The sequence below is a fragment of the Ailuropoda melanoleuca genome, chromosome X (assembly GCF_002007445.2).
Source record: "Ailuropoda melanoleuca isolate Jingjing chromosome X, ASM200744v2, whole genome shotgun sequence".
Classification (NCBI taxonomy): Eukaryota; Metazoa; Chordata; class Mammalia; order Carnivora; family Ursidae; genus Ailuropoda; species Ailuropoda melanoleuca.
The window spans coordinates 100305672-100322762 of NC_048238.1; the positions used below are offsets into that span (position 1 = coordinate 100305672).

Here is a 17091-nt window from a genome sequence, read left to right on the forward strand (position 1 = left end):
GGGTTGGTCAGAACCTCCTAAGCACCGTATTTTGAATCTGAGCCCCTGCCTTCTAGGTCAAAGGCCACGTCTACTGTATCTGGGGTAAAGATATCTCGGAAACCTCAGGGCCACGATTCTGTCACTACTGCTTCATCCACCAAAAACGAGAACAAAAAAGCAAAAAGAAAAGAACTCCCTGCCTCTTTTCACTTGCACCAAGATTCCTAACCACCCCAAAAGAGCCGATGCTATTTCTTACCCTATGGGCTGTCAGAGACTGCAGGGCGCAGGCCCCTCACGCCTGCCTTATCCTCTACTATCGACAGTCTGGTTGAAGAAGGAAGACCGTCCAAGCACATGAGCCAGCATCGGTCTAGCACTTTCCAGTTTACAGAGAGCCTGTCATATTTAACTCACACACCAACCCAGTGAGCAAAGCATTATTAACCTCAGTTTACAGAGGACACTGAGGCTTAGGGAGGCTAAAAGACTTGCCAAAGGTCACCAGTTGGGGAGTCACAGAGCCCAGAAGAGAACCCAACTTCTCTAACGAGCAAGCCCTTGCTCTCATGATCACCCCTAGTAGCCTTCAGCCGGAATCTCTCACTTGACAGGTCTTATCCCTTGTTGTCTTTGACCCCTACTGTCCCTGGTTTTGCCTGAGCCCAAAGTGCACACAGACAAGCACCCAACGGAGGACTAAATGCAGGATAAAACGACACTCATTTTAAAGATATGTCTCAGCAAATGAGTTGCTGTGTAGCTGGCTGCAAGCCCAGACCCTTTCAGTGAAACATCCTAAATAATTCAGATCTGCTGGTCTATAATATAAAGTGCAAATGTAGCTCGTTTTTTAGACCAGTTTGCACATCAGTAATAATAAACCAGAGATAACGTATTTTGTTTTCATAGAATTGGAACAAATTGAACTATCTCTGCAAAAGCACACTGGATCAAGGGGCAGAGGGGACAAGGTCCAATCTTTACAACACGCAGGTTTTCCAGAGAGGGACTGTCTCTGACAAAGGGACAGGAGCCCTTAGTCAATGGGAGCTGGGTGCCTACTACTGACGGAGACTGACCGATGAGCCTCTCCTCCCCCGAGGGCAAGCAACCTTCACACTGGGGGGGGGGAGGGTTGCTCTAAAGTAGGACCAAGAATGAGAAATTTCTCTCTCATAGCCCCCCTTTCTCTTTCTTTCACTCTTAGGTCATCTTTACCTCTTACTCTTGACAACCTAGCTCTTATTTTTTTTTTTTTCTTCAGGGCTGTTTCTCTTAGCTCAAAGTATGTACCCCTCTCCCTTCTGGTTCTATTCATTCTTTTCTCCCACGGCTGCCTTAAAAGTATGGATTGAGCAAGAGCTTTCAGAAACCAGCCTCAAAGGATCCCTTCTCATCCTGACCGTTCCGCTCTTGCCTATTCCTTCCTCCTGGTTTCCTACCACGGGTGTCTTCTAAGGCTCTCAAGCCCTCCGTGAATGTACAAACCTCGGGAAACGGAGAGAGGAAACACAGCCAACCTATACATAAATAAAGCAGATCTTCAGACCCTTTTCGAGTGTTTATGGGAAAAGCAGTTTCTCACCTGGAACTAATATGTCAACTAACAAGAATTAAAATAGGAACTTTTAAAAAGATAATAAAAATTTAAAAAATTAACACTTTAAAAAAAATTTTACAAAGAAAAGTTGTTTCTCCCTTTACCTAGACCATTTGGGGCCTAACTCAGAGACAGCAGACTGTCTTCCAGCAGCGAGAGATGCTTCCGGCGTCTCTTCCATAGTTTCGAACCCTTACTGCATACCATACTTCAAAAAATTAAATGATCCCCGAAGGAAGTAGATGCATTTGCTCCAAGCTGAGGGAGGCTGCCAGTTCTCTGAGTGGAGGCACCATCTGCCACCCATCTCAGCATGTTCTGCAAGACCTGTTGAAGGGAGGGGATTTGATTTAGAACTGACTTGTCGTCATTCTAGAAGAAAGGAATGAAAACCCTTCCCCCACTGTGCTCATACAGTCCATTTCTAACCTCTGACATTCTTCTTCCTCTCCCCCTTCCTCTTCCCTTGGGTTGCGTAAACTGCATACATGCCTTCCTCAGAGCAATTTCCGACGATGGTAGGAGCCCAACAAGCTCAGGAAGACAGGGGCATCCCATAAGCAGCAGCATCCGCAGTTCTGACCCTCAAATCAGGCTCCCCTCCCCGTGAGTCTGTGCACAGAGGCATTCTAAGCAGTTTATTTGCTAATTCACCTTTCTTAACCTGTCTCTAAGATGGAGATCAATGTGAGTCCGATCCATGTTTAAATGGCGGCATCTGCAAAGATGACATTAATTCCTATGAATGTTGGTGTCAAGCTGGATTTGAGGGAAAGAACTGTGAATTAGGTGAGTATTTTTTCATTACTCGTGGTTCCATGTTTCCCTGTGGAACCAGATAAAACTGGGAAATGCAATATTTATGTACCATAATTTTCTCTTAAAAACATTTTCTTACTGTGGTGAAGAACGCTTAACAGGAGATCTATACTCTTTTTTAAAAGATTTTATTTTATTGACTTGTGGTGGAGAGAGCATGAGCAAGGGGAGGGGCGGAGGGAGAAGCCGACTCCCCGCTGAGCAGGGAGCCCCACGTGGGGCTGGATCCCGAGACCCTGAGATCATGACCGGACCCAAAGGCAGACGCTTAACTGATGGAGCCACCCAGGTGTCCCAGGAGATCTATACTTTCAACAAATGCTGACGTGTACAATGCAGCACGGTTCACTCTAGGCACTGTGTTGTACAGCACATCTCTAGAACTCCTTCGTCTTGCAGAACTGAAAGTTTATACCTGCTGAATAGCAGCTCCCCATTTCCCCTTCCCTCGGCCCCTGGCAAGCACAACTGTATTCTGTTTCTATGTGTCTGCCTATTTTAGACACCTCAAGTAAGTAGAATCCTGCAGTATTTGTCCTTCTGTGACCGGATCGTTTCATTTAGTGTAATGGACTCCAGGTTCATCAGTGCTGTTGCATGTGACAGGATTTCCTTTTTTTTTTTTTTAAAGGCTGAATAATATTCCATTCTATAAAGCATATACTTTCAAAGCTTATAAGCATTCATTTGGTCTGTAGTCCTGGTTTCCTGGATGAGTTCAAGAAACTATAGTAAGAGCAATAATAATATCTGGTAGCTAATATTAAATGGCAATGATACTCCCGTCACTTATTAATCCTCAATCTGACCACATGCCCTCCGTACTGTTATCACCTCCATTCTGTGCAGATGAGGAAACTATAGCTCAGACAGCTCAAAATCACAGAGGCAATACATGGTTGAGCCAGAACTTGAACTTCAGTTAGCCTGACCAAAACCCACGCTTCTCCTATCCACAAAGTGCAAAGAAAACTGAGCCCATAAAATTGCTTGAACTCATGACTAAATCATTATCAACAGAGGCAGTGGAAGTCAATGAAACATAGAATTGAGATATGGTGAGGCCAATTTTCCACAAAATAGGTACTTCTCTGCACATACTAACCACTTCACATGTGAAATTTGTTGACAAAAATCAGAGCTCACTCCTGAATTTTACTATATGGATTACACTGAAAGAGTACAGCCACTCTGGAAAACAGTATGGAGGTTCCTCAAAAAGTTAAAAATAGAGCTACCCTATGATCCAGCCATTGCACTACTGGGTATTTACCCCAAAGATACAGTTGTAGTAAAAAGAAGGGGCACGTGTACCCCAATGTTCATAGCAGCAATGTCCACAATAGCCAAACTGTGGAAGGACCCGAGATGCCCTTCCACAGATGAATGGATAAAGAAGATGTGGTCCATATATAGAATGGAATATTACTCAGCCATCAGAAAGGATGAATCCCCACCATTTGCATTGACATGGATGGAACTGGAGGGGATTATTCTAAGTGAAATAAGCCAAGCAGAGAAAGACAATTATCATATGGTTTCACTCATTTGTGGAACATAAGGAATAGCAGGGAGATCGGTAGGAGAAGGAAAGGAAAAATGAAGGGGGGGAATCAGAGGGGGAGATGAACCATCAGAGACTATGGACTCTGGGAAACAAACTGAGGGTTTCAGAGGGGAGTGTGCCTGGGAGGGATGGGCTAGCCTGGTCAAGGGTATTAAGGAGGGCATGTATTGCATGGAGCACTGGGTGTTATAGGCAAACAATGACTCAGGGAACACTACATCAAAAACTAATGATGTACTATATGGTGACTAACAACATAATAAAAAATTTTTAAAAAGGAAAAAAAAAGAAAGAGTTACATAGCAAATCTAGGAGCACTGTGCATCTTTTCTCCTCATAGCCTAGAATTTTTTTCTCCCCTGGGATTTTGGCCATTGGAGTAGTATATCCCCATGTCCTTCTCCTACTTGCTTATTATCTCTGGATGCAGGATTACTGGTATTACGGTTGTGAAAGGCACACCATGCTAATAACAGATTCTCTGTCTTCTCTGAAACTCCAGAAGAATGGAGATGCAATCCTAGGGAAAGAATTCAACAGCACAGGCTACGTGACTAAGGGCAAAGAGTAGAAAATTGGCAGGACTCTATTAAGACTTTCTAGCAATCCACCTGACACACAGATGAAAAAGGCATAAAACAAAATGAAACTCGGAAGCTGCGGTTGTCCTACAGCGAAAGGAAAAAAAGTCATCTGTAATGTCGTTCAGAAATTTTTCGGTACTCAAGAGAGCTCCACTGATCATCTTCCTTTGAGATCTAAAAGATAAAAAAGAATAGAAGATAACAAAAGGCAAGGTGGCAGGGCAAAAACATTTAAAGAGGAAGAAAAGAACGGATGCAGGTGGATGAAGTGGTGCCTCTGGCTTGGGCTCCCATCCCCTCAGATTTCCCAGCATGGGGGCAAACCAATGCCGGGCTACCTTTCCTGTGGGTGTGGCAACTCGCTCAAGATCTCTGCCCGGCTACTTTCATCTGAAAGGTTCTAATTTCCCATTCAGATTTCCATAGATAAATCCGATCCTGCTCTTAGGGAAGCCTACGGAAATCTTTGGAGTAGTTACTCATTATCAGCTTAGATGATATAGCCATTGGAGCTGAGGGAATGACTAACTCAATCAGTCTCCGTTCCAAATGAGGAGTACGCTGTAGTGGAGCATAATCGTAAATGGCATTTAGCAAGGTGCCTGGCTGGTTCAGTCGGTAGAGCATGCAACTCTTGATCCTGGGGTCGTGAGTTCAAGCCCCATGTTGGGTGTAGAGCTTACTTTAAAAAAACAAAATTAGGAGCAATTTTTTAAAAATAGTGTTTAGCATTAAGTATTCCAAAATGTCTTTAGTTTAAAATGAAGGCACTCGAATGGAGGAGAATTACCCCAAGGAATGTAAATATAAGCACAAAACTTCTGTAACAGGGTTTGCTAGCCGTGTGAGGCTGTGGGCCACAGGGCAGAGGTGTTAAGCCTACAGCGGCCACCCCCTCAGCCCTCAGGTTCCCTGCACAATGGTTTGGGAAGGGCTCTGCTCTTGCAACTGCGTCTACTGCCATATCTGGCCTCTAGGGAGCATGGATCTCCCCTAGCCTACCTGACCAAGGTCGGGAAAAATCCTCTTGGGGCAGTTAGTTCAGAGACAAAGCGGGAATTCTCTCAAAAATCTTTTTAGACACTAGAGGAAAGCAGAAGCATGTACAAACTCCCATTTAAGCTGGTGCTTCAAACTGATCTGTAGACTGACCTCAAAGGCTGCTAGACAACACAGTTTACAGAGCAATGAAGCCCCAAATTTCTTGCCTCACCCTAGTCTTGGAAAAAAAAAAGAAGGGGGGATTTCCACTGTTACGATTTTGTTATTTGCCTCTTCCTGTGTTTATCAGGCTACTCTCCGGGAAAAAGAGGTACAAACCTTCAGGGTGTGATTTCTACTTAAAAGAATAATGAATTGGCTACTGTGTCCCTGTGGTTAGAATAATGACCACGATATGTCCCCATTTACACCTCACGTCTGAGGCCTTTCCAGATAGATCAAGGTCTGTAAGAACTTGGGTCATTCCTGTCCCCTCTAGAGAGTACAAGAGGCATCTGATACCCACAGTAAGACAGGAAGGAGAAAAATCACAAGCACATAAACACTTTTTATACCTTGCTGACACGTTGTAGACACCACACACTTATTTACTGAGCATTTCTGTGGAATGGAGAAAAAAAAAGAAAATATCTTGAGTTTAGCTGAATACCAGTATATTCTATGGTAAGCTTGTTAAACAGAACATCTTTTGTCTGAGCTTTGGTTTTCACATCACTGAACATATGAGGCAAGATGAAGGCAGAGGAAAATAAAGCAGAACAGGATAACTTTGGTCATAAGCATGAGCGGAATTAGAAAGAGGTGTTTGGGTTAACATGAAGGGGAACAGGAACAGATGCTTTGAGAGGTTCAACAGATATTCTAGGCACAGAGACCAGCCTCGGGACCAGGGAGAATCCATAGCCAACACAGTGCTAGACGCCTAAATGCTCAGTAAAGCATGATGAATGAGTCCCATAGTGACTGTTCCTTAGATCCTGGACTACAGACCTCCCCCCTGGAACTCCTTGTGCTACTATTCTATTTCCAGAACCTTGAGTCCTTTCTCTGAGAGCAAAAGACTGCTGATTGGACAGCAATATTTCCCACTGCACACACAACCCAAGCCATGAAGAAAAATCAAATGAGGAAAATGGTAGACAGGTCTAGTAACTTAGCCAAGGACACAGAATCAGAATTGGGGAAACCACACTGAGTTTATTCATTCCCGTTGTACATGCCCTAAACCACGCCAGGCTGCACCTACCGCCTACCTCTGTTAACTCACCACAATCTCATATTGACTGAACACTTCCTTTTTTATATATAATAATATTTTTTATTATATTATGTTAGTCACCATACAGTACATCCCTGGTTTTCGATGTAAAGTTCCATGATTCATTAGTTGTGTATAACACCCATTGCACCATGCAATACGTGCCCTCCTTACCACCCATCACCAGCCTATCCCATTCCCCCACCCCCCTCCCCTCTGAAGCCCTCAGTTTGTTTCTCAGAGTCCATAGTCTCTCATGCTTATACAGGTGGTATTTGATTTGGCTGAACACTTTAGTACTGCTTTATAACAACAAAATGATACCCAATAACATGAAAGGAGCCAGGGATATAATCATGAGTAAGGAGAAAGGTCTTTTAAAAGTAAAATACAAAGGACCAGGTGCCATCTTTTTGGATCACGCACTGAGTAGATTATTGGCAGAACAGGTTAAAAGCTCAGATGGGTTCCTTTGCCTACCTGGCAATAATTGATTTGCCTCCCCTTAATTCCTGAAGTGGCAATAAGGAGCATGAGCAAATTATTACACTAACCTATGCTAGCCTATGTAAAATAGAATTCGAAAATTGAGATCCGACACTCAAAAATCCATAATATACTCCAAAACCATATAGTCATTCTGTTAGCCTGGACTCCCCCAGGAAAAAAAAAAGTCTGTGGCTCAAGCTTATTTATTAGGGTGTGCAATCCTAGGGAGCAAGAGTCAGGGTCAGGGGCATGAGGCAGTGAGGAAAGGAGAACCGGTCATAGAGAGAGTCATCTCTCCTCATCTGCAACTGATCGCTGGATCTCCTGGGACTGTTTTCCAAGGAGCCATAGGAACTGGCCTCAGGACGGTCCATCTGGGAAGGGAGAAGTGGTGAAAGAATCTGTCCATCAGCATCTTTCTCCCAGTGGTCAGAAGTGTAGCCGAGGGGCCGTTAACTCCCCCACATCTCCAGGTTGTACTCGCTGGGGGGCCCGCACAGGTGATGCGACATCCCATGCCTCAGCATCAACAGGAAAGTGTCAAGGTAAGAGGGGAGAGGCACAGAGGGCAGATACGAGCCAAGGCAATCCAAGGCTGCACCTGTATGAGGTCAGAAGTCAATGCAGAGCGGATGCCCACAGCGCTGGCAAAGACACCCGTGAGGCTGAGAGGAACTAAGGTGGCGCATAGCAGGTGTCTAATATAGGCACTCTTTCTCAAACTTTCCATGGTCTCACTACACCAACAAGTGAGAATTTCTCTTGAAGGAGGTACTGGTGTTGAACAGCTAGGTAAGGGGGAAGGCATCTCCTATCCGTTGTGTTCCTGTGCTGCTCTAGAGACAGCCTGTTTCTCTTAACTCAGCAGGTCTCAGCTGGCCAGCCCCGAACCGTGCTACTTCCTGTTATTGAGACTGCATAGGAGAGACAAAGGGAGAGCACGGTAATTAAAAAATACAAAATAAGGGGCGCCTGGGTGGTGCAGTCATTGAACGTCTGCCTTCGGCTCAGGGCATGATCCCAGAGTCCTGGGATCGAGCCCCACATCAGGCTCCTCTGCTATGAGCCTGCTTCTTCCTCTCCTACTCCCCCTGCTTGTGTTCCCACTCTTGCTGGCTGTCTCTCTCTCTGTCAAATAAATAAATAAAATCTTTAAAAAAATACAAAATAAGATGGTAGGAATAAACCAAACATATCAGAAGTCGGAGTTCATGTGAATTGGGATTAATGGCAATTTTCAGTCTGGAGTTAAAAATCGAATTGTATGCTGTTGACAAAAGAGACACCCAGAATAAAATTACACCAGGAGGCTAAAATAAAGGGACATAAAAAGATTTTCAGGTGAATGCTAACAAAAAGAAACTGGTGAAGCAATCTTAATGTCAGACAAAATTGATCCCAAGACAAAAAGGATTACAAGAGACAAAGAACAACACTTCATATTAATAAGGGAGATTGTATAGGGAAGTAAAGAAAATGTGGGCCACCAGAATGCTCATCAGTGCCCACACTAATGTCTTTGGCATTTAGCCACCTTAAAGGACCTGATTTCATCCTCTTGTGTTGATATATACCCACCTCAGCCAGCTTCAAGTGTGCTTAGATAAACTGGATTATATTAAAGCTATGAACTTCAGTGGGGCGCCTGGGTGGTTCAGTCGGTTAAGTGTCAACTCTCAATTTCAGCACAGGTCATGATTTCGGGGTCATGAGATCAAGCCCTGCATCAGGCTCCACACTCACCAGGAAGTCTGCTTGAGATTCTTTCTCTCCCTCTAACCCCCTCTCTAAAATAATTAAACAAATCTTAAAAAACAAAAAACAAAAAACAAAACTATGGGAGTGCCTGAGTGGCTCAGTTGGTTAAGCGTCTGCCTTCAGCTCAGGTCGTGATCCCGGGGTCCTGGGATTGAGTCCCACATCGGGCTCCCTGCTCAGTGGGGAGACTGCTTCTCCCTTTCCCTCTGCCATTCCCCTGCTTGTGCTCTCCCTCTCAAATAAATAAATAAATAAAAATCTCTAAAAAATAAATAAAACTTTAAAAAAAAACCTATGAAATTCTAGTTAGCAAACTACACTATTTTAGGACAAAAAGGCAAGTCAGAGTGGGAGAAGAAACCAGCAATACATTTGTCCAAGAACTGGAACTCTCACACACCGATGCTGGGAATTTAAATTTGTACAAGTATTTCAGGAAACTACTTGGCAGTATCTACTAAACCTGAACATATGATCCAATAATTGCGCTCATAAGTATATACCCAGTATTCATGCACGTATTACCAAAAGGTATGTATTAAGAATGTTCGCTACAGCATTACACCTAAGAGCCCAAAACTGGAAACTCAACTCAAATACTCATCAGCAGTAAAATGGATAAAAACAGTAATATTTACACAACGGAACGCTACACAGCGTGCAAATGAACCGCCGCTGTACAGATAAAAGGATGCTTCTCACTGCAGAGCGTGAGCTTCTATTTATACAAAGTTCATGAACAGACAAAACTCCCACTTAGAATCTGGCAATGGATGGCAACTTTGGAAAGGAGGACCAGTGTAGCGGTGGAAGGGGGCGCTGGGAGAGCTTCTGGGATGTGGAGAATGTCCTACGCGTTGATGGGTTTAGTGTTCAAACAGGTGCACACACTTTGTGAAAATTCACCCGGAAGTTTTGAGGGCCTTCTCTGAATACACATTATCCTTGAATAAACAGCTTCTTAAAATTGCAGTTCCAGGTTTAGTGAAAGTAGAATATCCAACCCTTCAGTTGATGCTGAATCAAATACATCGCTGCCATTTTTATGCCTTATTGAGAATTTTATCTTTCCTTCTACTCTGAGCTCGAGGCTCCCAAGCTTCTCTCCGGAATGCCCTCTGCTCGTATTTGACCTATACGTGAGTCAGTGGTTTCATGTACTCTCGAGCAATGCATGCGGAATGATGCGATTACTATTGATTTTGCTCTCTTTCAGATGTAACATGCAACATTAAGAATGGCAGGTGCAAGCAGTTTTGTAAATTGGGCGCCGACAACAAGGTGGTCTGTTCCTGTACCGCAGGGTACCAACTTGCGGAAGACCAAAGGTCTTGCGAACCAGCAGGTCAAAATCTAAATAAGTTTTGTGTTTTTTTTTTTTAACTTGGGGAGATCCATCCTCCAAATCTATATGTGAACCTTCAGGGCATTTTAACTAGCCTACATACTTCTATAATCCCTATTTGTTTCTACTTCCTTTTGAGATCATAGAAAAGATTAGTAGCTTGAATTGGACAATTTGCCAAATGGCATCATCATTTTAAATAGAAATGCTGTAACTGTCTTCAGTCTGAATTCTTTTCCCTGTCCCTTTTTTTCTGACTTTCAGATCATGAAGCAATTAATCTGGGTGATTTCTGTGTATTTGTAATTCATCGAGTCAAATTACTGTAGTAATCCCAGGCCATCAAAGATACATAAATGATTGACTGATAGGCTTCTAGTACAAGGAATGACGAATGTTAAGCCTGATTCTGTCAGGGTGTGGCCGGCTTACTCTGCGAAGGTTATTTCCTGTCCTTGGGTGTCGGGCTGAGTTTACATGCTTGGCGTCAGAATAGCTCCGACAACCATCTGTTTCAAGTTGTGCCAGACTGACCAACACAGTCAGTCTGTACAGCAGTGGACAAAACAATGTTTCCCAGTCATGTCAAACAGGCCACCACGTTGACAGCTGACTGGTGCATTCAGAACCCCTCCACTCTACACTCCTATCGCTCTTCTCTGAAATGAAGGCAATAGAAACTTTGATTAAAAAAAAAAGACTGCAGGATCAATTGTATTTGATAAATGAGGGGCCTTTTTTGAAGCAAACTAGATATAATTTCTTTTGCATTTTTTTTAAAGATTTTATTTATTTATTTGACAGAGATAGACACAGCCAGCGAGAGAGGGAACACAAGCAGGGGGAGTAGGAGAGGAAGAAGCAGGCTCATAGCAGAGGAGCTTGATGTGGGGCTCGATCCCATAACACCGGGATCACGCCCTGAGCTGAAGGCAGATGCTCAACCGCTGTGCCACCCAGGCGCCCCTCTTTTGCATTTTCAAAGCCTGATATTAAATTGGTACATTAAATCATGCACCATTCCTCTGTAACTGGGTTCGATACCTATCTCACCAACGCACCCGGCAGAGGAAATTAAAGAAAGGAGCAGAAGCCAAGAGTATACACGCTGCTGCAACTAAAACGAAGGGTCTCGAAAGCTTCAAGGACCTCCCCACCCATCCTTCTGCCTGGTTCTTCACATGCAGAGCTTCACAGCTACCCCAGCTCCGGAGAAGAAGCTCTATATGTTTTAACCTTCAAAATCTAACTTGCAGTGTAGGCAGATGGCATAGTAGCTAAACCCTTATAAGCCCTTCTCTGTTAGAAGAAAAAAAAATTGAGAACCACCTCTAACCATTAAGTGTTATATTTGAATATAGCCTTATCCTTAACAGAGTAAGTAGGCCAAGCCTAAAATAAGTTTTGCTGTCTTTCGATAGTAATGGTCCCTTTTCTCTAGCCATTGTTGATGATGTGTATTTATACATAAGTATTTTGAACTAATTTCCTGTTTTCCCAACCACATGGTGTCTTCATGATACTTTGCCACAGCCGGTTGCTATAGAAATGTCTGTTAGAGGGAATGTGGCTAGAAGGAAAGTGAGAATGAAAATGAAATGTGAGGTGACTTTGCTTGACTACAAATTTTCATTCTGGTTGTCCCCAATGTATCAGGAGACGGTTTCTTGTCTTTAGGAAATAAACAGACCCAAGGTAAAAAGTGGGCCAGTTCCCAAGCAGATGTGGCTATGATAATCATATTAGTAATTTCTTTGGTTAAAGGGGTTTTCTTTTTAAGTCATCTCTACACCCAACGTGGGGCTCAAGCTCGCCACTCCGACATCAAGAGTCGCATGCTATTCCAACAGAGTCAGCCAGGTGCCCCAGTAATTTATTTCGTTAATACTTAACCAAATTAAATAATTAAGTCATGATTTCTTCCCAGCATATCCCTAAATCCACCTTGGAGTCTAGAAGGCATTCTCGTCTACGCAAGAAAGCCTGGCTCACAATAAGCAGCAGAAGTCCCATTTACCTAATTCTGAAGTTAAAGTTACAGGGCACCAGTCATCAGATTCCCATTTAGGGACAGTACTTGGGAGTAAGAGTTTTTAGTAAAGAAAAAAAAAAAACCAAAGTCATTAGACTTTATAAAACTCTTACAAAATTTGATTCTGGAACACCTATTCTATTTCCGTGAAGATGACGGGTTCCTGAGCCAAATGTTCTTTTCATGAAGGGTTTGAAAACTTTCCATGAAAATAATGCAATTAACCTTTTAGTTTGAGACTATGTTCATTGATTAGCTTTTTAAAATATTGATGGGCCTGCTTCTCAGAAGTGACAAGGACAGGCCTCATTCTCGATTTCTGTAATACACACTCTGCTTGCCAATGGGAAATATCAGAATACTAATTTTTTTTTCCGTGTTTCTAGTGCCATTTCCATGTGGAAGAGTTTCTGTCCCGCACATTTCTACGACACGCACCCGTGCTGAAACTTTTTTTTCCAATATGGACTATGAAAATTCCACTGAAGTGGAAAAAAATTTCGAGAACCTCACCCAACCGCTCAACGACCTCACTCGAGTTGTTGGTGGAAAAGATGCCAAACCAGGTCAATTCCCTTGGCAGGTACTCTATATTAATGGTGTGTCAAAACTGGAGCCCAGAGGGCAAGGGACAGGCCACGTGGGGGCTGAGGCGACGGCAGTAGACAGGCCTACTGTGGTGAGGGAAGGGTTTAGGCAAGTTTCAACACTGAGCAATATGAAGAAACCCTCAGTGGTGGGAAGCTAGTGAAAGAGAAGTCCAGGGACAGCTACCATACAAGGTCAAGGAGAGTCTGATGTCAAGGAAAGCATAGCAGGATTCCAGAACCGCAACTGGGACACGTGGAAGTGAGGTCACAGGTATTGGGGTGCAGGGTACTACGTCAGCTCGTGGGAGAACTGGTGAGAGAAAGTCTCTAGGCCCAGAGAAACTGGATTATTTTGAAGGTATTTTTAAAGATTTATTTACTTGAGAGGAGAGAGCGAGATAGAGAGATCACGAGCAGGGGTGAATGGTAGAGGGAGAAGCAGACTCCCCGCTGAGCAGGGAGCCTGGTGTGGGACTCGATCCCAGCACCCTGGGATCACAACCCGAGCTAAAGGCAGACGCTTCACCGACTGAGCTACCCAGGCGTCCTTGAAGGGATTTTTTAAAGGACTCACGTAGGAAGGAGTAAAGCAAGAACTGGGTTAGTGGAACCAGGGTCTGAAACAGGGGCTCGGTCCAAGGCTCACAGTGTGCTAGCATCAGAATCACCTGAAAACTTGTTGGCAATGCACAGTTCCATGCCACACCCCAGACCTACTGAAGCACAGAAAAATGCCTCTGGAAACTTCCTTTATCTCTACCCTCCAAGATACATGCTGGCAATCATCCCCCAAGCATATGTCCACCGATACACATCTGAAGGGTCTCATGACTCAGGTTTTATGAGACAGTAATAAATGACCTTTTCCTAACAACCCTTAGTCCCCTCGAGGTGTGCATGCTGTCCCCCAGAGACACCAAAGGAACCAAACACCAAACAGCAAACTCAGGGTACCTAGTCCCCCATTTCTCCAGGTGTGATCTGTAGACACATGAGAATCACCTGTGCACATTTCTGAGGCAACAGCCAAGAGCTAGATTTGTAGCCAAACTTGTAATTGACCCAACGGCTCAAGTCTAAGTGATTGCATCTGAAAGAAGAAGGGGGCCCCCCCGAGGCCAGGAGCCAGGCTGGTCCTTATATGAAGTGGTGCTGTCCAATAACGTAACTACTAACCACATGTAGCTATTTAAATCCAAATAATTGTCATTAAAATTAAAAATTCATCTCAGGCACACCTGCCACATGTCAAGTGCACAATAGCCACATATGGCTGGTGGCTACGGTACTGGACAGCACAGATACAGAACACTGCCATCATTGCAACAAGTTCTATTGGACAGGGCTTATAATAGCTTAGTCTAATTTAAAACTCCCTAGTAGCCACAATCATATGATTTTGTGGCTATCAGTCCAACATATTTTCTCTACTGAGGTTTGAATTTTTGCCATCATGGACCAGTAGCTTCAAAGCCTTTTCAGTCATCAAACCAGTAACAATTTAAGCCAGGATCAGGTAAATGTCCCAGGTTTAACACCACTGGAATTCTCTGAAACTACGTATCTATTAAGGATTCTTCAGAATGCCTGACATTTTCCAATATAATGGGTGTTAAAGATATTGAACATTTGCCTGGAAGGTAGGGCTCGGCACAGACATTGTAGAGAATGGTACTGAAGGGTGGTTGGCCCTCACCACCAAGACTATATCTTCTGTTCTTTTACTGTGGCTTTGCTTTTTTTTTTTTTAAGATTTTATTTATTTGAGAGAGAGAGCACAAGCAGGGGGCGGGGCAGAGAGAGAGGAAGACGCAGACACTTAACTGAGCCACTCAGGCGCTCCACCTTGGCTTTGCTTTTAAGAATATTTGTTGGACTTGATCCACGAAAATACACTGTGTGTTCTTTGATACCTCCTCTATCCCCTGTTTAGGCATCCTACCAGCACTGCTTCCCTCATCCACCATGACCTCTTCCTTCACTCACCCACATCTCTATTCTCCTTCATGACTCTTCATAGGAATCATCGCCATTGACCTTTCTTTGAACAATCGCTACTGGATCCAGCCATTCTAATTACGCTTTCATTCTCTTTAACAACCATGTATCAAATTCTATCTAATTTTACTACTTGCGTTCTTATGCATTCTCATTCATTATGTATCCAACTTCCATGGATAGGTGGTTGGAACAAAAGATCCTACTTTATAATAATTACCTCCCTTGGGGTTGTGGGACAGAAAGCACTCCCTAGAGTGGAGAATCCATAAACCCAGGTGTGTTTTATTAGCTAAAAGATGACTTCTCTTTTAAAAAAACAAAACAGGATTAAAAATTATCCCAGGATGCACGCGTTGTGGGCTTAGCATTGTCCCCTTGTCAACCCAGAAATGAAATTGGCAAATACACTTAAATAAGAGCTAAAAGGGGGGGGTATAAAGTCATCTCAATTTGGTCACATAATCTCTGCATTCTCCACCCACCACCTTTAAGCCAGATGCTTGCCAATGTTTTAACAATGCAAGTCTTTCCTAATAGAAACTTTAGTAACTCTAGCAAGCTATTTTTTTTAAGAAGAAGAAACTATTAGATGATGGTTGCAGTTGTAACAAATCTTTTCATGTCCTCACTGCACACTCCGAGGTTAGCACACCTGTTGACTCTTTCCCTCCAAGCCTAGCTGTTTGGAAGGCTCAAGACCGCTCTTGCACATGCGCACTCCCTACCTCATCCATATGAAATAGGATTACTGACTGCAGAGGCAAAAGCACTAAATTTTCGTCTTTGTCAAAGGTGAAGAGCTGAGCTCCTTTCTAGAGTCCTCGAGAAAGACCCTGTCATACTTCCACACTGTTTCCTTCTCCCCCAAAGGCTGGCTCTCTACACTCACCTCCACCCACTTCCTCACAAAAGGTTACTGGTTTTCAAAAACAAGAGATAAACTGGGTGTACAAAAGTCACTTTCCAGGACGAAGCAGGAAATGAAACAAAGCAGAATCTCTCCTGTGTGGTTGAGCCAGCTCCACAGCCACGCTAATCTGCAAGGTGGAAAGATTTGGTTTGATTGCAGGCTAGACTGCAGTGCACCTGCTGCCGCCAAGGCATCAAGAGAAGGTGAGCCACAGCTGGGGTTTCCGTGCCCAAAACGGTACATCTGTGGCCCAGAAAGATGGTTTAGGAATATCACCCAGAAAGGATTCCAAATCCCCAGGCTTCCTGAAAGGGTGGGGGAGCAGGGGATAACGCGACCACCTGGGTGAACAAACTGCACAAAGAAGAACACAGGGAGGTCACTTTCATCTGCAGTAATGAACGGCGTCAAGCTGGAAAGGTTTAGCGGGCTAAGGACAAGGACTGAGGTAGCTATATGCAAGAGCTAACGGGCCACAGAGGAAGGGAGACAGCGACTTTTTCTTTGAGGGTTTAGGGGTGAAAGTTAGAGGCAGGCAAGCAGATTCTGGTCCCGGTTAAGAAAGTCCTCTCCAACCCCAGTGTTGGCTGGGCAGTTCTGGGCGGCAGCTTCAGTTGTTTGTTGAACTGTTAATGTGAAGAGCCGGGGAGGGCTGATAAACCCGTGGGGAGAGTGTCAAGGGCCTTGGTCCATCTGGCGGGAGACTAGAGCAAGCTGGGGGACCGTTGCCACTCCATTAGGTTTGAGACCGTAAGAAGTGAGGGTTCACCTTGCCCCCAGCTCAAGCGTGGTGGTGGCCCTGTTCAGTCCTTACCTTATTCGAGAGCTCTCCCTTCAGCTTCCCTGCCCGAGGTGAAGCTGCACTGGGCTGGCCCCCTGCCCCGGGGGATTCCCATAATCCCCTCCGGTCCCAGCCAAGGCCAGCCCCACCCCCCACTCCTAAGGCCAAAGGCGCAGGTGGATTTGCCTGACCTCTATCCTGCCGTGGGGAAGGGGGGCGGCGTGAGTGAGGCCGGTTTCCTTCATTTTCCCTCCAGATGGCCCGCGGGGGGCTCAGAGCCTCTGGAGAGCTCAGGGAGATGGTGCAGGGTCTCCGCAGGGACACTCCAGGAGCCAGGAGAGGAAGCTGGAGGGTGAAGCGCACTACACAG

General features: G+C 44.4%; 1 protein-coding gene across 1 annotated transcript in view; it reads left to right on the forward strand.

The window, feature by feature from the left end:
* F9 (coagulation factor IX) overlaps nt 1–17091 on the forward strand; it is a 31073-nt gene that overhangs the window by 7128 nt on the left and 6854 nt on the right. The window contains exons 4-6 of the mRNA XM_011226388.3: nt 2261–2374; nt 10279–10407; nt 12826–13022. Coding sequence (XP_011224690.1) covers nt 2261–2374; nt 10279–10407; nt 12826–13022 — 440 coding nt within the window. The remainder of the gene's footprint in view (nt 1–2260; nt 2375–10278; nt 10408–12825; nt 13023–17091) is intronic.